Source organism: Gouania willdenowi, chromosome 15, assembly GCF_900634775.1.
Source record: "Gouania willdenowi chromosome 15, fGouWil2.1, whole genome shotgun sequence".
Lineage (NCBI taxonomy): Eukaryota > Metazoa > Chordata > Actinopteri > Blenniiformes > Gobiesocidae > Gouania > Gouania willdenowi.
In genome coordinates, this window is record NC_041058.1 from 10,149,725 (window position 1) to 10,176,808 (window position 27,084).

The window sequence follows — 27,084 nt, forward strand, 5'->3', positions numbered from 1 at the left end:
ATTCAAAAACAGCACATTTGAATTAAGTCCGATTGTTCCGGATGTCTTAATAATCCTGCAAACATCCCGGAATCAGCTCACCACAATAACACAAAACCAAAGAGAAGATTAAAAGAGGATTTTTGACAACTTTAGCATTTGCGCTAAGGTCAGAAATAGAAAAGACTTGTTTGTGGTTCACTCATCTTCTCATTCATTTTCTATAACAGTCTATTTGATACTTGATTTCCAGGAAAGGTCAAAGCTATTCAAGCCCAAATATTAGTCGAGACAAACACAGTGACTCAGTGGTAGAAATAGATATTTACTGCTCCTATTGTACATACATGTACTGTATTAAAATGTGAAAAAAAAGTGGATTAAGATCAATTTCTTAAAATGCCTATCAATCATTTCTTTGAAACAATATTTCTGTATAAAATACATTTCCTTCCTTGTAACCAACTCCAGCTACTAGGGATGTAACGATTAATCGTAAGGCAGTTAAAAATCGATTCATAGGTATCACGGTTGATATCGATTTTCTGAAAATTGAATCGCAGTACTTTTTTTAACCAGCAGAGGGTTAGGGTTATCCACAAGTGTTGGCGGCGGGCGGAGCCTGCTAATACTTTCTTTCTGGCTGCCTTCTACTCTTAAATATGTTAATAAATGATTCATTACCCCTTTAGCACCGAAATAATATCTGTAATATTACTTGAATATCTGTAAAAGTCACATTTTTCTATTAGCTCTGTCTGCTAGCGCATATCATCTCTTCTTCACTGCAAGATAGCTGCATGCCAACCGACCACTGGGTTACCAGCGCCCTCTGCTGGTCCAAACAAATATGACGTAAATCAGTTTAAAGTCCAATTGTTAAGGCACAAAATACATTTTCAGTTGCACTTTTAAAAGAAAAAGAACTATTATGCAGTTTTGCATTGTTTATTATAGAACCAGAATTTAAATTAATAGGCTTCATTTTCATTTGTATTATTCCTTTATTTATTTACTTCAAGATTTATTTTTAGTTAAATTGCATTGTTTTGAATAGTTTATCAAGGAATTCTTTTGACAATGAAAAATATAAAGAAAATAATACAGTATTTTCTAGTTTTTTTCCCAAAAAACAAATTTGTCTACAGTCCCATTTTGTAAATGAAAAAATCGTGAGAGAATCGTATCGTGAACCCAGTATCGTGAACCCAGTATCGTGAATCGAATCGTATCGGGAGTTGAGTGAATCGTTACATCCCTACTTGTTTGTGGTTCACTCATCTTCTCATTCCTTTTCTATAACAGTCTATTTGATACTTGATTTCCAGGAAAGGTCAAAGCTATTCAAGCCCAAATATTAGTCGAGACAAACACAGTGACTCAGTGGTAGAAATAGATATTTACTGCTCCTATTGTACATACATGTACTGTATTAAAATGTGAAAAAAAGTGGATTAAGCTCAATTTCTTAAAATGCCTATCAATCATTTCTTTGAAACAATATTTCTGTATAAAATACATTTCCTTCCTTGTAACCAACTCCAGCTACACATGGCAACATGTCCACAGTCTCTCTCTGCTTTCTCCTCTCCTGTAATGATAACGCTGGGATGGAACAATTTGAAGGTCTCATTGGATTTTATCCAAATGACTTGTCGACTGAACGGGTGAAATCTACTCACCACTGTCTGCAACCTGAAGGATCAATAGCTCCTGGAAAGTCACTCCAAAAGAAGCAACAGAGAGCAACTGCAAAAAGTGCAGCGAATGTAGAGGAAATTTAAATAAAGATGCAAGCAATGACTATAGATGGCCTTTTTAATGAGAAATCAATATGTTATAATATATTGACCAAAAAAGAATAAAAGAAAGAAGGTTAGGACTCTCTGACAAGAAAATGTGAGACATATGAATGTTTGGATAAATCCAGGACAAAGTCAAAAGAATCTAACAGCTCTTCATTAAACCTGCAGAAGCCACTAATCAAGTCAAACACTGGACTCTAGAGGACATGAGCCTGCATAACACTGTGCAAACGTTGCATTAATATCTGTGTGGTGTTTGCATGCTCTCCCTCATTCGTTGTGGGTTTTCTCCAGAGAATCAGGGATGTGAAGTTGATCAGAATCTTTAAGGCAAATGGAGGAGTGTCCTCAGCTGGGATTGGGAAAAGTGGACATGAAAGGGTAGCGATGTTGCATTTAAACCAGTGTTTGCCTGGAATTAAAACGGGGTCCCTGGAAATGTCTATTTATTGATAAAAAATATATATACTGATTATTTATATATTGTATATTTTTAAAATTATTATTTAAATTTAATTCTTTACCATAAACAATCTCAAACACAAGTGTTCTATATATAATTCTAGTTCAAATAAAATGCAGCAAGTAACATAAATGATCTGAGTTGGTGCATCTTGTCACTTTGTGCACTAATCCTGTATTTAACAAAAAAAAAACATGATAAAAAACTGATTCCAGAAAAAAAATGTCTCTCACCAGAAATGCGTGATATAAAAATGGGGTCACGACCTGAAACAGGTTGAGAACCACTGATTTAAACCCTCCAAATAGGGCTGATTATGGCCAAAATGATAATCACAATTATTTTTGATCAATATTGTAATCAAGATTATAATCACAATTATTTATCATGTTAGGAAAAAAAATCTGTTATTTAATACACTACTTTAAATAAGAATTATACTAAAAAAAAACAACTAAAAATTTAAAATGTACTAAAAGGCTAACTGAATAAATACATTATTAATACAGAGTAGTAGCGGCAGGAAACAGATACTTGATGTGACACTGTTTAAAAGAAAATGTGTGCTAATTGATCTGCTACAATATACAAGCATCTATGCATGCATACATCCAAGATCTAGTGTGGAGGATTGAAAATATGATGGCAAAATACATTTCAATTGTCAACAATAAATCTTAATTGAGTAATACAGATTTTTGTCTTCATTGTATAATATAGTATGCACAATATATAGTATTTATCCATATATGGCACAATATATATTGCAGTATGTTGTAGCATATAAAGACAGACTTGCATGTAAAAATGTAGTGCCCGTTTTGGCCGTGATTGCAATAAAAAAAAATTTATATATATATATGTATCAATATATACACATATATGGTTTGTGCTTATATTGCATTATATAGGGAAATATAAATACTAAATCTCATATATGAGAATATATTGTTTAATATATACAGTAGATTTTTCCAGTATACTGCAATATATTTTTGTTTCGTAAGGGAGAGCCCGTATTTTATTGTGCTAACCAAAATTGTGATCACGAATGAAATTCAGTTAATTGTGCAGCCCTAGTGTCTCATGAGACCACATGCTGTAATGCCTAAATGAAAAATCTTACAGCAAAGAAAATATGGCCTGTCATCATGTCAAAATATCAAGCAAAATATCCAAAATCTCAACATTTGATACATTAGATTTGATATTAACCTGTTAGTGAGCTATAATAGCTCATAAATTATCGATTAAACAAGATGAAACACAAGTCTGATATCTTTAGCTTGTCGAGCAGGGTTTAAAACAGAGAGCTGGGAGATCTTTGGCAGGTACAGAGCAGCAGACAGGAGCAGATCACACACCATCTGGCCTCCCTGAACCCCCCTCCCACCACCCGTCACCACGTGGCTCCAACTCAAACGCTAACAGTCAACACTCACGCACAGAATTACCCAAACTCAATGCAAATAGGATTGCTTTCGTAAACATTGTCGATTCAGGGGGGCTTTTTTTCTTAATCTCCTTGTTTGACACTTTGACACGAGTCCTAGTGAACCACGTGTTCTAACCCATGGTGGAGATGGAGATGGAGGAGGAGGAGGAGGAGGAGGAGGAGGAGAATACTCTGGAAGCAAAAGCTGAGCATTGTGAAGAGCTGGATTTGCACAGGATTTATCCATCATCCTGCACGCTCACTAACACTACTGCTGAACGTTCCCGTTTATTCTTCCTCAATCTGTGTGACCTCCTCTACAAACACACCAGTTGTAACACATCACTGAAGTAAATGGCCTTTCAAATCCTGACGTTTCTGCTTGGCAAACAGAAGGCTATTAGGTGCTGAAACAGCCAGCTGCCCCTCAGGCTACACAAAGTAATAGGCTGTAGAAACGGGACGGGGACGGGGGGGGGCCCCAATCTAGAACGGCAACACTCACCAAACGTGGCAATGAAACAAGAAACATTAAAGGCAAGATTATCAGCGTTCACGATCAAATGCTCAATTTCCCTAAAGAAAAAACACAAATGCTAATTTCATTTTGATAAAGTAGAAATGATATATTTCCCTTTGATGGACATTTGTAGCCAGGAGGGCCACAGCAAAAGAAAACAATTGTGAGAATGGCTTCATGTCAAAAAAAGTAACCCCTGTGGACTAAAGAGGTTAAGAGGTCAGCTGAGTCAAGTGTGGCCTGAGGAGGAGACATTTTAACACAGAACAAGAAAGAGAAGAATAGCTCTTCTTTAGATTAATAACAGCAGCAGATGTCAGCGCATGTAAACCATGCTACAGTTAGTGCCAGCTTTTCCTCGCCTGTAACGTGTCAATCCAAATGGAAAATGAAACGTAAAAGCATCCGTTACAGCTCTCCCTCTCTCCCACTTATGCAGCCAGCACTGACATGCGCTCAGAAATCCATAATGGGACGTCCGTAATGACCCAGAATGCCTTTCTCCCTGTTCTCCTCTTTGAGTGGATTTTAGTCAATTAATTTATTTCAAGGATTAGGAGTGACATAGAGGAGAATCTACAGCAAGGGACGCCAAACTCAGTGTGGTTTAGGGGCCAAATTTGGACCAGTGTGATCGTAAATCATAGATCATGAGCTTTGCTGGAAGTCAAACATAGAACGTATTAAAAAAAAACATGTTCTATGTATTAAATAGAGACTGTCTTAAGTTAATGTTTATTCCTTGTATTGTATTGTATATGTTTGAAAACAGCCAAGAAAAAATATATATCTATTTATCTGAATGGGCTGCAAGTTTTAGAGGAAAAACGAGCAGTTTCAACATTAATCTGCTCTAGTTTGCACGTCCATGTATAAATGATATGTAAGGAACCGACAACATCCGAACAAACAAGTGACCATTTAAATGTCCTTCATTTTGTGACCAATGTTTATTTAATTCGGGAAAGTTTTGTGAGATAATTTGAGGAATGAAGCAAGGATATTGAAGAAAATGTGAATTCTTTCTCCAATTTGAGATAGAAAAGAACTGCAATCATGTGATATAATATAAGCATGGGAAAACTGTGCAAATACTGTGGATTTTCATTGAATTTGTGTGTTTGGAGGACCAGTGGTATCTACAACTGAATTAGTTGCTAACTCACAAAATGACTCATGTTCTCTCTGTTATTTTTACTTTCTCCCACATTGGATGGTTTGAAGGGCTCGATTTGGACTAAATTTGTTTCTTGGGGCCAGCAGCATACACAACAAAATAAATATTAAAGAAAATATAGTGCAATAAAATCATAATACAACAGAAACAAATATAAATAAATAATAAGTAAAGTACACACAATACACATAAGTACAGTAAAAATAAGAGGGCAGGTACCAAGGGGGATGTTTTTTTTTTAGAACCTTATTACAGTTAAGCAGCAGCTATTTAAGAAAGTAGTGACTGTTTAATGCTAAACTGATAAATCCAATCTGTGTGTGAATGCAAGTGTTGGAACTTTCATATTCATAGTTATACAATTTAAATTACACGTTAGACTTTGAATGTGGGCTTCTGTATCATTACATCAATTCTCTGTCAGTGATTATTATCATATTTGCTCCACTATCGCCAATACCAATACAATACTGACTTAATTCACATGCAGCAAATGTAGACATGCAAGTTTATGCACACGCACGCACACACAAGATGAGCACTTCTACACTAAGAAATGTTAAATGCTAAATAAATAGTTTTATTTGTACGAATTTATGTGTCTTTTATGAAATTCTACCTAAGTCGCCACATTTATCAATTTATCATGCGCATTGTCCCATAGAATTACGTTTTACTTTGCACCCGCACATACACTCCTTTATAACACGACAGAGTATGTACACATCTTTTGAATTTGGGAGACTCCATGACACTAAACAATACCTCGGGTCTTGTGCTGATGAGACAGTACAATTTGGTCCACTTAACCTTCAATGTCAAAGCTCTTTACCAACTGGACTTTTCTCTTTGCTGTACAGCTGTCAGTGTGTGTAAAAGCTCAATGACTAATAAATGACTGCTGGCAGTTGGAACAAACTCTGCTGTCCTCCTGCACGGTGGACATTTTGTTATTGTGGGTGGCAGCAATTTTACTTTGGACCAGGATCAGCCCTCAAGCGCTAAACCTGTGACAGAGACCCTTGCTGCATCATCTTCAGTGCGTGCGTGTGTGTGTGTGTGTGTTTCATCCCTCTGTCCAGCTATCATAGCATAGCACAGACCTGACTGTTCATCAAGGCTACAGCCACGTGCACAGTCTAATGCCCTTTAACACTACATCATACTGTATATAGTTTTTTTACAGACCAACTCACATAGTTGCTTATACTGTAGCAGCCCTCTGTGCACATGTACACATATTCCTTTGCCTACTAGGGTGGATATTAAGGGTGTAACAATACATGTATTTGTATTGAACCATTTCGGTACAGGACGTTCGGTTTGGGTACAGGGTTGTGCACGGGTGAGTTTCCGCAATGAAAACGGAAGTTGCGTGTGTTTACTTCTGCCGACAGCTACATCTGCAGCTCGTGCATGTCATGGCTAACGCTAGCAATAAACCAGAGCTGGAGGACCCTCCCCTGTCGCTAAAGTCTCCTGCTTAGAACACTGTTCAGCTGAGATCGGGTATGTTTCTGGGAACACAACGAACATGCTAACTCACTTGAAACGGCATCACCTGAGTGTGAATATCACTGCGACAAGAAAGAAAACATCCTTAGTGCAAACGCAGCTGACTTCTGCATTCAAGCAGCCTCTGCCTAGTAATTCAGATCTGACCAAAGCTGTAACAACTGCCATCAGAGTCTTTAGAGCAGCGGATAAATGCTGTTAACAAGCTATGAGGAGCTTATTTTTTTAAATAATATTTTATGTATTTTTTGTTTGAGAATATTATTATTACCAGGCAGCACTTTACAATAGTATAGTATTTTTTTTTAAACTTTATTTTCATATTCTGTATAATGTTAAATACATTGTTGGTTTACTAAAGTTTCGAATAAACAACAAGAAAATTTATGTTTTGAATTTTGTTCCATACTGTACCGAAAATGAACCGAGGTACGTATTGAACCATGACTTTTGTGTATCGTTACACCCCTAATAGATATTGTAACATCCCTGCAGTGTGTTATAGTTGTAGTGTTATTGTTCTAATGTTAATGTTATGATGGTTCCGATTATTGTGTGTTTTGTGAATGCATCTTTGGGGAGAGCTGGGATGTGACTGGCTGTGAGTGGAATAGGGGGCGGGTCAGAGAGGAGGAAATGCCCTGTGTGAGAGTGAGTAGCTGTTGGATGTGGATGAATGAGGCAGCAGCCAGATAAGCTTTGACCCCTTTTGTTGTTTTTTGGAGCGGTTACGGCCGACAGTAACCGCAGTTCTGTGTGGAAATAAAGCGACTAACAAGCAAGAAGGTTGTCGTCCTTTCCAATGTTCTGTGGGACGTTACAATATATACGTGCTCTGCAGGTAACAACAAGGTCACACCTGAGCAGAGAGACTAATGACCTATAATAAGGCACAACCTTCACTGATGGGAACTTGGCTCACACACTGCCTTTTCTCCTTCACGTACAACGCACACGCACGGACACACGAGCACACATATTGCTCTACTCAATTCAGCTCAGCAGCTTCACCCTGTATATGTTGTCATGCCTTGGGTGGACCTCTATCTTCTACCTTAATTTATTGCCAGTGCTACGCTTCAGCAAAAAATAAATTCAAATACACCAATTCACCTCTGTACAGCACTGTGGTCAAAGTCTGTTGTTTTTAAATGTGCTCTATAAATAACATTGTCTTGACTTGACTTAATAAATGAATAATTTAATGATGAGTTGGCAATGAGTAAGAATTTCTAACACTACTACAAACTGATTCCAATCCTATACAGGACATTAAAAAGCTGATGGAAATGATTAACAGTACAATTACACAGTGTGTGTATGGACTCAATTCCAAAAATGAGCATCTTTACCAGGTTAAGTGTAATCATCATTCCTGCAAGAGCATAAAAGCATATTTTTTAAAGCTCACCTGTAGTGAGACTAAAACAGTTTAGCTGTTTAGCTTTAAAACAAAAAATATCATTTTGTTTTACAAAAACAAACTCTTTGCAAATATATAATTTTTCAGTAGCTTTTATGATCAACAAATTATTTTTTTGTTCAAAAATTGTGTTCAGAAGCACGTTTCCAATTGTGGTATTACAGTAAAGGACAACAGTGTCAGGGCCAAAAATGTGGAAAGCGGCTTTAAAAAATGAGCTAGTTTGTCCCAACTGTTTCATTTCCGATATGATACCGATATTGCAGCCTTGCGTATCAGCCGATACGATATTGATCCGATAACAGCATGAATCATACACACTTTTATTACTTTTTTTCTCTTCTTCTTATAATAAAAATTTGTTTTAAAAAATCGAAAATTTGAATCCAATATCCGATATCGATATCAAATCAGGACACCACTAGAATTTAATGCATTTCCTTTGTGTAATTTGATGTGCAAATGAACTATAACCTTACATGAAATAAAACATTTTGCCGTTAAGTAATAAATAATAATGCATGGGATTTTATATAGACACTCAAAGTGATTTACATTGATGTGGATTATTCCTTCCACACATGATGGTGGTAAGCTACTATTGTAGCTACAGCTGCTGTTTGTGGCAAAGTTTCCATTCCTTGTTTAAAAAAAAGTAAAGAGAGGAAAGTCAACCACAACATATCGTTACTGTCCTTGTTGTTACTATTTTTGTCACATCAGCAGCTTCAGTTTACGACTTAACGTTTTTCTGTAAGTTTTTTTTGGCCCTCAGTGAGAGAAGGTCCCAGAAAAGTTAGAAGTGCACAGTGGGGTGGACATCAAGAGCAGTAACGAATGACAACAATGCAGTCAGCAACACACATCAAGGGAGACTGAGAACACATTTCTCTCTCGTGCACACTCGCACAAACACGTGCACACGCATCCAAAAGCACAGGGTGACAGCAACCTTGTCAGCAGCAACAATACAACCCGACTCGCTGCTGTATCTACTGTATGTGCATCAGATCAAGGCCTCAGGCTGACTTTCAGCTCAGTGCAGCACATGTTCAGTGGGTCCTTTAAAAAGTGGTGAAAGTTAGTCAAACAGAATTATCACATTTTCCTTTAATTCATCTTTGCGGAGTTGTTTTCACTCAGGAATTCTTAATTTAAAGTATAAAATGAGATACATTTAGAAATTAAAATGCAGTTTGCTGGTTGTAGAGATTGCAAAGCTACCTTTAGCCAGAGGTAATGTCTGAATTGAAGTCATAGCTCTTGTATGCAGAGTTTATACCTATTTATACCATGAGTGAAATTAGATACGTTTCTGTACTGCAGAGTCCTGACCAGGATTAGCAGGTACAAAAAGAAAATCAATAGCCTAAATATAAACAAATAACAGTTTAATTACCTATAAAAACAATTATTCCATCTATTATATGTCTTTCAGTCAGTGTAAATATTAACAAACTTTATTTTGCCTTTTTTTTAAAAAAAAAAAAAAAAAAAAAAAATAGTTTTCATCATATTTAATTAATCACTTCTTAGTTTGATTAAGTTTTCAGTGACTGCATTCAAATGTATTTTAATCAACTACAGTACGTACCCAGAGCATTTATTCAACATAAATGTATTGGATTATGTAACTTGGTTTTCATTACGACTGTCAAGCTGACTCATAATCATGTTGGACTCCTTAACATTAACGCAAATTTGTTCCAAATATTTTTTGTCTTTAAGAGATTTTACTTCGATTTTTTCATCTTATCTACCTTATACTCAGCTACATATCTACAGTATGATTTTCCTTTATGCATAAGGTACACCGTGTATTTGGTAAGTTCTGCTTTTTTACATCATTTTGCTGCTGTAACAAGTGAATTTCCCCATTGTAAGATTAATAAAGTATAATATTATCTAATATAAATCAACGCTGCTTTCAGCGTTATTTACGTTCCTGTTTAGTCAGGTTTTTAGGTATTTACAAAGACTTCCACAGTGAACTAGACAGGCACACACACCATCCATGAATTAAAATCCACAAGTTAACTTGTTTTTTAACTATGAGAGAAAATGTGACAACAGTAAGTAATCTAAGACAAGCACAGGGAGAACATGCACATGTATTCAAGGTTTGGGGTCACCTGCAGTAAAATGCTGCACACTGCTGTATCACTTGTGAATATGCTAAATTCCACCCATGCCGTTTCCCTTTAGGTCCTCAAGTTTACAGCGAAGTACCAAACTCTGAATCCATATTACATTGAAAACAGCAACAGCTGAGAAGCCTCACCATGGTCTCCTCCATCTCCTGCAGTGATCTCTTCTACAGGCGTCTCCAGCTTTCACAAAGACAGACACTTTCCCATGCAGCCATCAGACACTTTAACAACACAGCGAAGACCAAATGTGGGTGTGGATTACCTGCAGAGTCCTGTCTCACACATACTTGCACTTATTAATCATTTTGTGGAGTTCTTAGATCTTATCATTGCTTTTCTATATTCTGAATATTAGGGGTTCTCAACCTTGTGGTCGGGACCCCATTTGGGGGAGGTGGTCACCAGATACCTTCAAGAAACTAAGAATAAATTCTAAACACTTTGAGCCCATTTCTGCTTATTTTTACTCTTTTTCTGCAACTACACCAAACTTGCCATATTTTAACCTATTTTCATCACTTTTTCTTGCCATATATTGTTACAGTTACTGCCACTTCTCCATCAAATTTCAGTGCCTTTTTCTGCACATTTTTTTCTACTTTAAAGACATTTTAGGCACTTATAAACCCTTCCCACCACTTTGCCCACCTAATGTTGCAAATGTTGACCCATTATTGTCACTTTTAACTTCTTTTCACCACATTTCATGATCATTTTTTGTCAATTTAACCACATTCACGATTTGTCATGCCCATTATTTGCCAGTTTAAACTAATTGTTCCAATATTGACACTTTGAATCCTTTTTGCACCTTTTTCTGTCCGTTTTTGGCCACTCTAATGTGCAACTTTTAACCAACTTCTGTGGTTTTTAAAATCACATTTCATCACCTTTTCCACCATTTTTGGTCACATTTTATTTCTGATTAAAACAAGGATTTACATCTTTAAGATGACTATATACTATGGAACAAATAATAAATGTCCTGGGTAACAGTGGATATTATTTAGATAAATAAATAAATGTGGTTATCACTGTATCATATACATATTACATATATTATATTTTTTTCTTATTGTTGCATTTATGAAGAATCCATCCATCCATACACCCATGCATCATTGCTGCTCTTTTCGTTCTAGCCGTGCAGTGAGTTACTGGTTGGACTCGCACGATGTTGAAAGTGAAACCCATGAGACGTATTAAAAATAGAATCAAGGATAAAACAGCTCAAAACGTACCCCAAAATATCCAATGAGCGATGGTCAACATGGGAATATCCTTTCTCATTGGAATGAGCAAGGACCTGCTGTAGGGCCTTTCTATTCTCCTCATCAAACCAAACCCAGACCCACAAAGAACTAGTCTGCTTTAGGGATTGTGTGAAAATATCAGTTATTATTTGCAGCGTTAGAGGGACACAATGCAGACATACTGTAGTAAAAAAGAATTTGTTTTGTGATTAGTTTTTGTTACAAGAATATAAAGCAGTCTTTTTCAACCCTTGGGTTGCCTGAAATGCCTAGAAGTTCATAAAGAAATAAATATAACTGATTTATCTTTTTTTCTTTAATATTAAATAAATCAAATTAACGCAACACAATCTTCAACAACTGTATTCCATATTTTCACTTTCTCAAATATAAATCTAGTTAAAATAAAATGCAGTATGAAAATATCTGAGATGGCACAATTTGTCACTAATTCTGTATTTCTAACAATGCAACAAATGTGATCAAAAACTAATTCTAGAAGAAAGAAAAAATATAAAAAAGGGAAGTACTGACATTATTAAAAAAATGAATCATTAATTGATCATCTATTAATCAATCAATCAACTTTATTTGTCAGCAATAGTGGCGATTCAGAGTGCAAACATATGGGGAGCAGAAAAGTCATATGAGCCCCAATAAAACAGTACATAGTAAATAACATAACGTGCCCGCCTGATATTTGAAAAATACTCAAAACATTAACTGTCACGAAAACTTATTTACAATGATTTATTGTGACCAAGCTCACCAAGCCTCAGTGAATTTATAGTTGGAAGTGGTTCATCCATCACATTTATAATACCGGTAGGGGAATAAAACATTATTTTATATAATTAGTCACCTGTTAATGCATCAAATTTTATTAAGAAGTACTTTCTGTGACAAACACAAAGATAAAAAATGCTGTCACTAATCAAGAGCCCTGAGTGAATGTCACCTTACAGCACGATATCAATGGTCCACCTCCTTCTCTTCTTTAAAATCAGTCCATGACAAAGTTTTTTTCAAAATCCTCAAAAACGCTGTTTTTTCACCAAAAATTGTTTGACTGGAAAATGTTCTTCATTACCTAGAATCCCCATATTAGTACTAATGCTTTGATGCATGACTTGTTGCTGGGTTATGAATTCAGATTCACACCTACATAAAATATCAGAGTCCAAAAATAGTGACTTTTTTTAAAAAATGCCATTTTTTTGGCCTAAAATGATCAGATCGGAAAAATTGTAGCACTAATCTAAAGCCCTGTGTGAATGTCACCTTACAGCAAGGAATCAATGGTCCACCTCCTTTCCTTCTTTAAAATCAGTTCATGACAAAGTTTTCTTCAAAATCCTCAAAAACGCTGTTTTTTTCCGCCAAAAATCGACCGACCAGAATTTTTTTTCATTACCTGGAATCCCCTCATTAGTACCAATGTTTTGGTGTGAGAATGGATGGTGGGTATTGCATTAAAACACCTACACCACTCTACACACACAGACAGACGGACAACGAACTGATGACATTACCCTTCGGCCGAGGGTAAAAAACAAATCACAACATAAAAACATGTAGCTGTGCAATTTGACCCGATAAAAACACAAGGTGACGTAAAAATGAGACAAATATGAATATAATACAGTGAAGAAACTGATCTGTTAACTCGCACAACTTCATTATAGATGCATTATATATCAATTTATTGATCAATAGAAAAAGGTAAAAAAAAATATGTTCTTATTTAGTTGATTATTTGTCATCATGAGTAAAATTAAAAACATTGAAATACAGAAATATCAAATGAGGAAAAAGAAAACTGAGCCAAGTAAATCTAGGAAAACCCACTTCAAGTTTGGACATGATCAAAAATCCTGTCTTTGTTCCGTTCCCAGGCTTTCTCTGAATGACACACACACACATATTGTTGATTCTGTCAGGAATCCACTCTGACTTTTCCAATCTTCATTGAGATAAAATCTTTGACTGTTTCAAAGCTCCATGAAAAACCTTCCAAACTGTGCTGATAACTGATTATATAAAGTAAATGTATTTGGCAAAGCTGACCATGAATAATTCTGTATCGAATGTTAAATAAACAGGGAACTTTGCTTAAATCCACAACGTGCACACTATTTTATTGTTAATGGAATGGTTTCATGCTCTCCCTCTGAAGGTCTATTTTTCCAGTGATCTGAGTTAAAGAATACCAATTCCACCTTAGAGCTACAATCAACCTTTCAACATCAGCCCGTCTTACGCTGCATTAGTGCAGTCTGCACAGGCTTGTTTTAAAGATGTTTAACTACTAGCCAGGAGATGACAAAAGCGATAATTTAACTCCTTGCTTTACAGCCAACACTTCTCCGAACCACACACCCACCGTGGAAATGCAGAATTTCCATGCTTCGATTACAGCGCAACCTTTTCACCCTAAATTACCTCCTTTAAGGTGCAATAGAGTCTTTGTCTTAAGGCAGAATGCACACAACACTAATGTCTATGTTTTATATGGCAAAGTGAATTCAGCAGGCAGCAATGATGAGTTGTTGAACACAACCAGAGACTTATGGTCATTTCAGGAGTTGTGTAACGGAGCGAGCAAATGCAAAAGCACTGAAGTACTGAACATACAAGAAAAACACATACGTTATATTATAGTTATTTACCATTTATTCCATCTATGAGCTGTGAAAGGCAGCAGCAGAACCTGAAGATAAAGCTATCGAGAATGAAATCCCAAATATAGTCACAAATGCTCGTAGGGATCTTTTGTTTAAATTAGGGCTGGGCAATATGGACCAAAACTCATACCTCAATATTTTTTTTCAAAATTGCGATATACAATATAAATTTTGATCATTTGAATTCAAATGAAGTCTGACCAGAAAGATGATCCTGGGTTAAATTTGGTGAATAAAATGCCACACATACATATTTATTCACAAACAGCTGCACAATATGTGCCACTTGAGTCTTTTTCTCTTCTAAAAGACAGCACGTGTGAGTGAGTTCTGTAGTGTGACTTGTTTAGGGGAAGGTCTGGGTTTGAACGCACTCAGTAATCCATCACTGTGTATACTATATATATATATATATATATATATATATATATATATATATATATATATATATATATCGATACAGTATAGGTGATATTGTAATTTATTATATCCCCAAAACAGAAAACCTGTTTTGAATCTCGATATCGTCCAGCTCAAGTTTAAATAATAAAATACTTTCTTAAATATAATGCTAATATAATGTAATATAAATATAAATATAAATATAATGCTAAATATAAATATAATGCTTAAGAAAAAAAAGGATATTTAAAGAAAATGGAACGAATGGATTAGATTTACAAAGACACCAGCATTTAAAGGATGATGTCAACCTTTTTATTTTATTTTTCTTGGATAATGAAGAAAACTAATGTAAACTGTAAACCCCTGTGTTCACTAAGACCTGATGCCATGCTTGTTGTTCTATGTTCATGTATATATGTGGAAAATATAATAAAAATCTAAAGTGTAAAGAAATACATAACCAATCTTTTTTAGGTTACTATTTAAAAATGCATTCTGCCAATTTGTGTTTTAATGCCCATATAGGCTTTGATTTGTTTATTTGTTTTTTTTCCAGAAAGATGAACGTGTACATGCCAAACAGTCTCAATCTTACTGCACACACATTCAAAAATATACTTATTGAAGTTTATAGCAACAAATTCAATGACATCAAGTCACATACATTTTTATAGAGCCAAAACATATAGATGTGTATAGTTTATTACTAATCTGTCACTTATTAAAACAAAAAACTTCCACTATAGCATTTCTTATTAGTATTTTTGTAAAACTACCATAGCAACACTGCTCACTGATTTTTTTTTTACATGCTTTTTGGTTCGGATAAGGCTAACGGTAACATTTTTAAAAAAAAATCATAATAAGGGTCAGTCTAGGGCTGGGTTTTGATTCGATTTCTGATTTTTTTGTGAAATGCACTTAAAAATGACTGCATACATCAGATATATTGTCAAAAGTGCAACTGTATTGCTTTTATTGTCCTCTAGAGTCAAAATGCATAGAACAATCCCGAAATAAAAAAGTAAATGAGGCTCTAACATTCAACAATTTCAAGCTTTAAACCAGGTTTAAGCAAAAATGCAACAGCAACTTCACAGTAGCTTCAATTTTCTGATTAAGAAATCAGATAACTACATATTTTATTACATATAATATCACAATTAAAAAATAATAAACTCTAACCTTAGCATCTTAGCATAGTGTGAATAAAAAATTCAACATGCCTGTGGCACACATATAGCCTACTCAAAGGGTAAACATATGTAAACAAAGATGGGGCTGGCTCACGTCGCGCTACGGTAACCCACAAGGACGGAACGCAAAAAAGTCAGAAAAAACAGTGGAAAAAATATAAGAAAAAATAAGAAAAAAAAAATTTAAACTCAAATTTGCAAAATGAAAATTGTTTTCAAATTTGATAAATCAATTAAATAAGTTTCTGTTTATATGGTTTAATATAAATGAGTCATAATCAGTAGTAATAATAGTAATAGTACAACTGGAGGGCTTCATGGTGTTTTGTTGGTGAGCAACGTTGCCTCGCCGCTTAATATCGTCATAATGTTTATAAGGAACTTTAAAACCCAGTTTGTGAGCAATAAATATAATACAACATGTATTTTGTGTACAATTAATAATGCGGGTTCTCTATGGTCCCAGTGGGGGTTGCACTTGCCGCCTGCTGCTCCCCTTCCTCCATTGTTCAGGCCTTTCTCCCCTCTACACTATGTGAGCTGGGGCGCTAACTGTGAAGGGGTGTGATTACCATCGATCTGTCCTAACACAGCCCATTTCCTCAGCTCTATACGCTGAGCTCCAGCCAGCGTGGCAGGGCTGCCACAAGGCCACGGTGGCATGTTTTTGTCCTTGGCTGGGGGACAGACGCACGTGTTGGAAGGGATGAAATATATATTGCATCGAACATTAAGTAGAAGATATAGAATTATGTACTATTAAGAGTTAACGTGGTTTGGGAAACACCTGAAACATCTCTGTTTACCATAAAAAGCAGATAACCAAACAACTGTGATGGCAAATTGGCAGGTGGTTAAGAAGAGGACAGGAAGATGTGATGGGAGGTGGGGGAGGTGGAGGCAAGCAAATGAAAGTAATTATCAAGCAATACAGGCCTGATCCCCAAGGGTCAACATGGTGTTGTGTGTGTGCGCGTAGTTGTGTGTCTCCGTGTGTGTGTGTATAGGCACCATAGCAGTATTTCAGATGAGAAAGCTCTGTCTCAATATGAACACACACACACACACACACAAAGCCAGTAGCACATAATTTGGTGCAGGAAGAGTTTGATGAAAGACGCTTGGGTTTAATACACAGTAGGGGATTAATGGGTGTGATGTCGTTAGATTGGCTTCAACGGGGCTTTTTTTTTTTTTTCGTCTTTTTTTTTCTTACAAAGGATTAGATCTCGAGATGAATATTTTTAATTGGAAGAATCAACCTTTGCATGTACAGTATGTGCAACCCAGATTTTCCCATTATGCTTTTGAAAAAAAAAAAAAATAAAAAAAAATCAGGAAATCTAGAATTTTTCCTGAAGAAAATTAGTCCTAATGTTGTCACTGCACACATGGACATTTGCAGAGACTCTGGGTCTAGCATTGATTGTTGGAAGAAGATTAGAGCTGAGATACTGGCTATACATTAACTGCTCTATGATTAAAACCTCAATTCATTGCCCTGAATGCCCCACACAATTCTTTCTCATGCATCTTTTATCTTTTTTTTCTTGTTCTTTGGGGCGTTATTATGTCCTTTCACCCCCCATTATAGCATCTCCTCCCCACCTGCTGCCCCTGACCTCTACTTTCTGCCCTTGCCCTCATTAGGTCTAGATGTATTTTTTGCTTTTGTCTCCATCCCCACCATTTCTCTTACTTTTAAATGAAAATATATAGGTGAACAGTCCCACACTTAACAAGAAACTAGTCAATCGTCTATCTAACACTAGATGAATGAGTCCAGGGTTGCGTCCTACAGCGTGGCATAAGTACCACTGAAGCATCTCTTTGACACTGTCTTGCTTAAAATGGACTTGTCTTTTTAAAAATTGAACTGACGCTGCATCATTAGAGAGAATTTATGAAACATAAAGCAGAAAACGCTCCAACATGCACTAATAGGGCTGTCACTGTAAGGACTTGAAGCCTGTCTTGTGACATCAGCTATATACAAGCAAATGGTTCGTTTCTATGGCAGTTCGATTTGACAACATGCTATTTTATGTAGTTCTAAGTATTTGCATTATGTCTTTATTTTTTTATCTAGTTATTGGTTTATTTAAGGCAATGGCTATCCGTACGGTTGCCGTATTAATATTCCGACATTCTAGCCTTACGCAGCGCCAATATTTGACCAGTTTAGGTCACGTGACTAAGACTAAACCTAATTAACCCTAAAAATTGTTGCAATATTGGGTTATAACCTAACCCTAACCTTAATCCTAACCCTAAAACGCCAAGTATACGTGTTCTTCGGTAACCGTACCAATAGCACCGGGGGTTGTCCGTACAGTAACCGTACAAATACACACTTTCTTTATTTAACAGTGTCCATAAATAGCCATACAGAAAATGTAGCAGATTTAGCTAGAAGGCTATTTTTCATCTGTCGTCTCTGGACAGCGTGTTCAAATGTCACCCTAGAAGAATACAAATCACAGGAAATATAAAATAAAATGTACAGTGAAAAATATAACTACATAATAACATATCTCAAAAAAACTGTAATTTAACCTACATATTTGCAATATATAGATATTTGTTTAAAAAAGACAAGCCCAAAAAAAGCTACAATTTTTTTTATATAAGGTGTCTGATAAATCATGAACGTGTAACAATGACATTTTACTAATGGATAAGTTCGTATATGAACTAATTTATGTATATGGACGGTAATAGGTCGAGGAAATGGTAAGTAGTCGTCACTAATGAATAATTTTTATGTGATGAGATCATCGTTCTAAATCTTGAATTATAGCATGTGGCGTTTCTTGATCACAATATTGAGACGTGCGAGTACACGTTTGGCGTTTTCTCATCAGAAACAGCCTGAGGGACGAAGAGGAGGGAGGGTGCACGTGGATCTAAAGAGTGGCAAGAAAGACACTCCTCACCTTGAAATGACCTTTAGGCTTACAATCACGTATTCTCTTCCCAGCCTCCATATTTTCCCCCATTTCTCTTTTATCGCACTCGCTCACATCATTTAATATCCCTACACCTCCGTTTCTTTTCTCAGCACGTTTCCTTCAATTACATTTACTTTTACTAGATGTAAAGACCTGCTTTCACAAACATGGAGAAATAAAAAGTTAGATGTGACAATCCGACACTATTACTAAACAAAATAGATTTCGCTCCCAGTGCTAGGACAAACAGGAAGTCTTTATAGCTGGAAACCAGTAAATGTGGAAATCAAAGGAATTCCATCACCAATGAGTTACTCGCAAACCATCTCCCAGCTGCAGGTCCCAATGAGGAGGACCCTCCAAGTGTTGGATCGATAATTAGAGCAATCCTTGCTACATGCTCTCATTTCCCCTCAGAGACGGAAACTAATGTAGAACAATGGAAACTACGCAGTGGTGCACACAGGAGATTCATGCACGTTTACAGCCATGTGGAATGCAAGCGCGGGTATTGAAGGCCACCCTTGACTTTGCTCGTACTATGATAGATGTAAGTGAATAGTAATAGAACATGAAATGAGGAATTGTCTTATGTGAGACAGGTTTATGGTGGGATGATGAGAGCTGACAAAAGATGAGGGCATTTTAAATGGGCTCGTGGGCCACATTCAGTCTCAAACTATTTAAGTATAAGTGTTAAACATGTACATTTATGTTGTCATATTTTGATAAATATACTGTGTCAAAAGGCCGTTGATGGGTGCATATGTACTTGACTTCTTGCCTTTGATGTTTTATAGTAATTTTGTTGTTGAAGTTTGAGACCGATAAAGAAATAAAACATTTAACCCTCTAGTGCAGCAAACCCAGGACCAAGACAGAAAGCTTAGAAAAACACCTGAACATTGACGATACATTTCAGTGTTCATCTGTTTAATGCAGGGTTCTTCAGTCTTGGGGTCGAGACCCCATATAGGCTGGAAATAAAATGGGGTCACCAAAAATGCCTAGTAATAAAACAATTTATGTATTGTTTAATACGATTTAATATTATGTATTGTTCTTTTGAATTGTGCAAAATAGATAAATAAAAATAAATAAATAATATATTTTTTTTGATTATGCAGTGCAAGAAGAGGCAGAAAGCACAAAGAGCTTAAATAATTATTATTCCTTTTCAAATTAAAACACAATTTCAAATAACTTTCACTTTCTGAAATATAAATCTATTTCAAATCAAATTTGGTAATAAAATATCTGAGATCCTGTTTGTTATACTGTGTTACAAATACAAAGAATACATTATATATATATGATATAAAAATGGGGTCACGACCCAAAAAAGGTTGAAAATCAACACTTTGGATGCTGGTGTAGTTGTTGGTTGGTTGGTGCATGAGCTCCACCTGATATGGATGCAGAGCCTGGTTTGACTAATAGTCCATCCAGCTGGTGGCCATCTTCATTGCAAAATATTTTGTAACACTGGGAGGTATTCCCAATGCCAATGCAATTAACCAACACACGCATGAGTGCTGAATTCATTAACCTCCATCTTTAATGGTCTGTTGTAAGGCGGGAGGGGGGGGGGGGGGGGGGGGGGATGGGTTGGCAGGAAGTGTGATGGAGCGAAGGGAGAGGGAGACATTTGTCAGATCTGCTACAGCAAAATTAGAAAGTAGATAAAGTCAAATAAAGAAATGAACGTAATCAGTAAGGATAATAATATCAGAGAGATGATTGAAATTCAATCTAAGAATACATGTCAGTATCATTTTCTTCTGTTTTACATAAAAACCCTGATGATGATTATTTCCTCCACACATTGTTTTATCCTTTAAAACAGACGCTTTCATCCCTATGGTTGCATCCAAATATAACATGGCTCTAAGTAACATATTTTACTAAATACATTCACAAATGGGATTGTAAAGGTGTTCAAATGTAAATGTATTCAAAAATCACAGCAATGACTAGAGATTAGAGACATGGCATTCCTTAATGAGTAGGAACCACATACAGTATACAGAAGGAGAATCATTTCTTATCTAAGACAAAATATTAGCACATTAACGCTATGGTGCCCGAAGCTAAATGTCCTTATAGTTGAGTCTTTGTATAATTCACTGTAACCTCACAGCTTGATTGTTGTAAATATTTGTATCATATTTGTATTATTGTTTACTTAATTATACACTTATTTGATGTTTATTCTTTCTTTCGTCTTTGTTAAACGTTTTTATTCTTTTATTTGTGATTTTTTTTCTATGGCTGTAACAAAAGTAATTTTCCCTCTTGGATTAATAAAAGAATTCTGATTCTGATTGTATTTTATTGTACAGTCGATGGAGTTGTCTGTGGTTTTCTTTCTGTTTTTCTCAATGTACTTTCAACATCAACCTGCCAGGGACTACAGATGGAAATTAGCCTGTGGCTACAATCAGGCACATTTACATAATTGTCCAATAATGCGCATAATCCCTTGTCAGAAATACATAAAAAATAGTTGAAACCTTTCTTCTAAAGTCTTGCTGAGCTCAGTACTTCTGCTTTTAGGATGTGAGTACAGTGAAGACCTCTGAACACAATACAAACACAAAGATGAAGTTGAGAAACCGGCGTATTCACTGCAAGAAGAAAACAAATGTTCCAAAGGAGGATGGAGGAAGCATCACAAAATTTTAAAGAAAAGACCACAGGTTCTAAAGATGCTGAAAGAAATGCACCAATCACATGTCGCTTCCATGCTCAGTCCTGGATGCAACGGGAGGTGAGTACCAGTAGGTAATTTAAACCCTGGTACCATAACCTAATAGAGATGTACAAAAAAATCTAAAATGTACCGGTAATGGGTCTATATTGGTAAACCTCCTGTCAAGCATCTCCTATACTGTACATGAACTCCATCACCTTTGCTCACACAACACTCCCTTTCTGCCTTTCTCTCAGGTTACTGCCACATATTCTCAAACCTGTACTAACAGCATCTCGAGCTTCTCTTTCAGTTTCTCAGATGAAATACATTCTCCACTGAGACATTAAACTATTAGGTTCACTGTTAAAGCTCTAGACGGAGTGTAAAAGGAATAGATTTACCCAGAATTTCTCATCTTTCTCACATGAACTTTGAAAAAGAGCTTTTTTTTTGGTCATGTACTGAACCAATGTGAAGGAGTCATAATAGACACTATAACTGTTTTAATAAGGATAAAATATATCAACAAAATTAAAGTATTGAAGTTTAAATTTAGACTATTTGTGTTGTATGCCATTGCCAGCGGTTCCCTACCCATTGTAGATCTTGAACCTATTTTGATAAAGAATTTCTGGTGATCCCAAAGACATTTTTTTCTTCTTCTAGAGTTATTATTATTATCAACTAAATTTATATTGACAAAGTGAAAACACAGATATGTGTGTTGTTTTAATTTGTAAAAGAATAATTACAAAATTTCAAAAATAATCTAATAATTATTAGACATTTCAGGCGACTACTTTTAAACATCAGGCAACCCCACATAGGGTCCTGACCCCAAGGTTGAAAAAGACTGTTGTATGCACTTAAGCCTAGAAAGAGTTTTTCAAACACAGGAAATAAAAGGTAACTGGATAAATAAAGAAACATTAACCCACTTTTTTCAACCTTGGGATCGTGACCTCATTTGGCGTTGCCTGAAATGCCGAGTAATTTATTGAAATAAATATATAATAGGAATATTAAATTCCTATTATTTAAAAAAAACAAAATAAAATAAAATAATCTATAACAACTAAATTTCATACTTTCCCTTTCAGAAATATATTTCTAGTTCAAATACTAGCATTAAATGTGATCAAAACTGTTTTTTCTAGAAAAATAAATGTATTGGGTGGTCTTCATAAAATTGGGATATCAAAATGGGGCCATGATCCAAAAAAGATTGGGAACCACTGCTTTAACCCTTAGATTGTAACTGATTAGATAGATGACTTTTGACACTGCTTAGTCAGCCTTTATCAGCATTCCCTGGAACAAAGCAAGTATTGGAGGACCACCAAAGGGGCCAACGGTTCATCAGCACTGGTATTTAATGACTAAACCCACGGACATCTGATGTCAATATGTGCTGCAATGTAGAGTTTTCAATCTTTTGGGAGTTTTTGATTAATTGTCACCAGATACTAGAAAACATCTCATAGGTGAACCTGGGAAAACCAAACCATTAAATAAAAGTTAAAAAACACAAAAAGCAGAACGTGTTCGAGGACAGAAGGAAGGACCTCAGCAAAGTAGAAAAAGCTGATTATCCTCATGGAAGGTGCTGTGCACAGTCTAATCAATACACACCTCTTTCCTTCTCTCCATCTATGTCTCTACTTTACTTGTATGAAACATGACTCGTTATAACAAATCTCTAATAGATCTACACTTTAGGCACTGGTAATCTCCATGCAGACTGAGGAAGGTCATGAACATTTAGTTTTGTACTCTCTTTAAACAAAAACTGAAGAAAATTATCTCGACTCCTCTGACCTTCTGACCCTCTTTTTGTTTTTGTTGGGAGATGAGGCTGTGATAGCTTGTTTCTTGTTTGTGCTGAGGTCAAATAACGATGCCGGCAGCATAATTTAAAACCAAGCACCCATGAGCACAAAGTACTGTAAATGTCACTGTTATTGAAGTGATCTCTCACGGTCAAATCCTCCAACATCCATTGCTCAGAACATAATGGCATCAGTCTATTAACAGTGAGTCCATTATGAATATACTCAGTATGTTTACTGTACAAAAACTGTAACTGAAAAATGTGCTTTATACACATTTTTTCAGAGCTGACATGTAAGGAAAGGGGGACAAGGAGGAAGACCCACGTGGACTTCAGTTCCTTCCATCATATGAAAAGCTTCGTCATCAATAAATCAGTCGTGTATGCATTATACATGGCTGTCTATGTGCATCGAGGCAAAAACAAAAAATGCACAAATTCACGTGCACACATGCACGATCCTACAGAAACTTCATATATGTCACAGATAACTAAAAAAAAAGACAAACTTCACAGATGACTAAATCTTTGTTGATGTGAAGTGTTCAAAAAGACTTTTCGGAGTAATTGATCAAAAGAACAAATACAACTTTAAGATATCTGTGTTTTTATGCTTAAAAATGTAAATAGTGACAATTAAGGTAACAATACTTCAAATTCCTTTATTCTATGGTAGTCCCAGCTCAGTAATTTCAGTCATTATGCATTTCTGTGTGCCATCGTCTGGACAAGGGCATTCTAACATGAATATTGATTCTAATATAACAACCACCCATGCTCAAGATCAGGGATGATATTGATAAAGTGTTTATGTTAGAATGTTACATTTTAGACAATAAGTGAAGTGTCCAACAGCGTTTGTCATGCACACACATAAAGCACAAGCATTGTCACGCTTCATCGATGAAGGGGGAGCAGAGCGGATGAACCGAGCAGCCAGCTCCCTCCACTGTTACCTTTCTCTTTTGTTCCCGGGATGCTGCTCTCCTGCTCTTCCTCCGCTTCTCCTTCTCGTCCTCTATCGCATTCACATCCACTTCCCCCCGATTCTTCTTCAATTGGGAGGCCGCGTGAGCCATGATAGGTTTTTATTTATTTTTTTTAATTTAAAAAAAAAGGTGAAAATGCACCACACACTACACACGCGCGCCTCACCTGAAATCCCAGAGAAGTTCAGGAATTCTTAATTGACAAAACCGGGATCTCAGAGGAAAAAATCGGGGTAGAAAAGGAAAGGGGGGGAAAGGGAAGAAAAATGCCCTCCTTGAAAAGGAGAATGGAGAAGAGTAGGGTCTTGTTTTAAGTTTAAACAGACATGTATCCTGAGTGTCCTTTTTCCTTTGGTTGTTGCTTTGCTCTGCTCATTCTTTCTTTCTCTCTCTCTTTCTTGTCAAAGTAGTGAAAATGTTGGAGAAAAGAGGCAGAAGGGTCTCCTCCTCTCCTCGTCCTCCTCCTCACGTGTCATCTGTTGGCAGTGTGAGGGGAGCTCGTCCAGGAGAGATGAGGACAAACCGGATGGAGAGAAAAAGAGATGCGAGCATCACCAGCACAGAGGTGGTGGTGGTGGAGGGAGGAGAGGGAGGAGGAGAGTAGAGAGGCTGAGGGAGGAGAGGGGAGGGGTTACCACGGAAACCAAGCTCCGCTTTAGTTTGTTCTCTTTAAATGTCTTATTATTCCCCCCAAAAAAATAATCTCCGCACCCATCATTTCCCTTTGACTCTTTGACTGCTGCGCAAAGCAGAGGTACGTGTGTTTGTGAGATGCTTTGTGTGGTGCTTGTGTGTGTGTGTGTTTATGTTTAAGAGAGAGAGAGACTGAACTGTGTGTGTGAATGGTTGTAGGTGCATGAATGAAGCAAACGTGCCAATAACGCAAGAGACAAAAATGGTAGTAAGGATGATGTAGTGAACATTTGTCCATGGTCGTGTGTGTGTGTGCATTACTGGTTGAAGGTGGAAGTGTAGCTAGGATGGGGAGAACATGCAAAGGACACTGGGAAAGGCAAAGAGGGAGGCGGGGGGGGGGGGGGGACAGTGTGTTTGACCCTCCAAAACACACACACAACTACACACGAGCACAAACACTTAAAACAAAACTGATGAGGCTCATCCTCATTCTGTCTTTAGCATTTTCCTTTATATCTAAAGAGAAACTGAAATTACTGATTACAAAAAGGAAAAAACACACAAAAAATGAAAACCCTGACAAAATGGAATTATTTTTGTAGAATAAATCCGGACTAATGCAGGTATGTTCATATCTATAACCAGAACATTAGCAGCCATTCCACTAACTGTTAGCTAGTTTAGTGTATATATGTATAGATTCTGTTTATATATTCTGTTTTTACTGTGCAATGTCCTTTCTCGCAACATGTCTTCCCTCTTTCTCTCTGCTCATGTGTGAATATATCTTCTAATTTTTATTATGCGGTTTTATTTTATTTTATTTATCTGCTGCTGAAACTGTGCAAAATTCCCCTTGTGGAACTAATAAAGGTTATCCTTATCTTTTCTTTCTATCTTCATTGGCCAGGTGTGTGAATGACAGAGAGATAAAGTGGAAACGGATTTTTCACTTCTTCACTCAGGTCATTTAAAATAATAAAATAAAGATAGATGGAGAGTGGGAAAATATAAGGAAGGAGGAACAGCAAAGATTTCCCCTGAATAATATGAATCTGTTGACAGATAATAAAAATGGCTGTCTTATTTAGGATGTCCTTCATGATTCCATCACGTCAGACATGGAAACAGATGGAGTACGCATGCAGCAGCCATCTTTGTGTTTCCTCTCCTGCCGGCGTGCCTGTCTGTGTGTGTGTCACAGTCACCCGTGAGCCTAAGGTCCTGTCGATACAGGGAGGGCTGTCTCATGACATGCCTGTGTTCTTTTCATCCACATCCACTGTATGTGGACGTTACATGCAGGAACCATACAGAGAAAATCTGGAAATAAAAAAAGAAGATGATTGAGCACTGCTGGGAGTGAAAAAAGGGGAACATCCCTCCAGGGAGACTTGACAGGTTTAGCCGGTGGACACCCGTCATGTAACGATACGAGCGTGAAATCCACCCCCCCCCCCCCCCACCCCACACCCATCATCATTTTTTTTGTCCCTTTTCAACCACAAACACCAGCCACTACCAAATGGAGGGGAGGGACGATGGGCTAAAGCTGACTTACAGCCCTCATCATGCATCAGGGGGGTGTCACATTATGCCAAATTATCATGTGGTTGCTAGGCGATGGCCAATGGGGTGGCTCAGAGGAGAGGGTAGATGGATAAGGAGCGTGGAGAGGTAAGAAGAGGGATTGGGAGAGGAGTGTGCAGGGGGTGGGTACGTGCACGCGTGTGTGTGGATGAAGCATGAAGAAGATACAACAGCACATGTGCACATGATAAACAGACCAGCAGCATAAAAAATCCTTTGTCTGGAGGGAAATATCAAAAGAGGCATTATGGGTAAAAATATATTCAATTAGATAAAGCTAAATTATCAAAAAATAAGATGTAAAATTATTTTTAAAAGGCAATAAACCAACAATCTACATTCAAACCAAAAGTAGGCCAAAACCTTTTATAGCCATCACTTATTGTA

General features: G+C 36.6%; 1 protein-coding gene across 34 annotated transcripts in view; it reads right to left on the reverse strand.

Moving 5' to 3' along the window:
• The window catches only part of LOC114476589 (ankyrin-3-like), a 170,055-nt gene that overhangs the window by 87,591 nt on the left and 55,380 nt on the right, over positions 1 to 27,084 (reverse strand). For 16 of the 34 annotated variants that reach the window (XM_028468283.1, XM_028468282.1, XM_028468281.1 and 13 more), the window contains exon 1: positions 24,439 to 24,616. The exons of 2 other annotated variants lie outside the window; for them this stretch is intronic. In XM_028468283.1, the coding sequence (XP_028324084.1) occupies positions 24,439 to 24,561 (123 nt within the window). In that variant the 5' untranslated portion in view covers positions 24,562 to 24,616. Of the gene's footprint in view, positions 1 to 10,598; positions 10,696 to 24,438; positions 24,623 to 27,084 lie in introns of those variants that run through there. 16 more of the 34 variants (XR_003675621.1, XM_028468288.1, XM_028468295.1 and 13 more) reach the window with 9 other exon arrangements.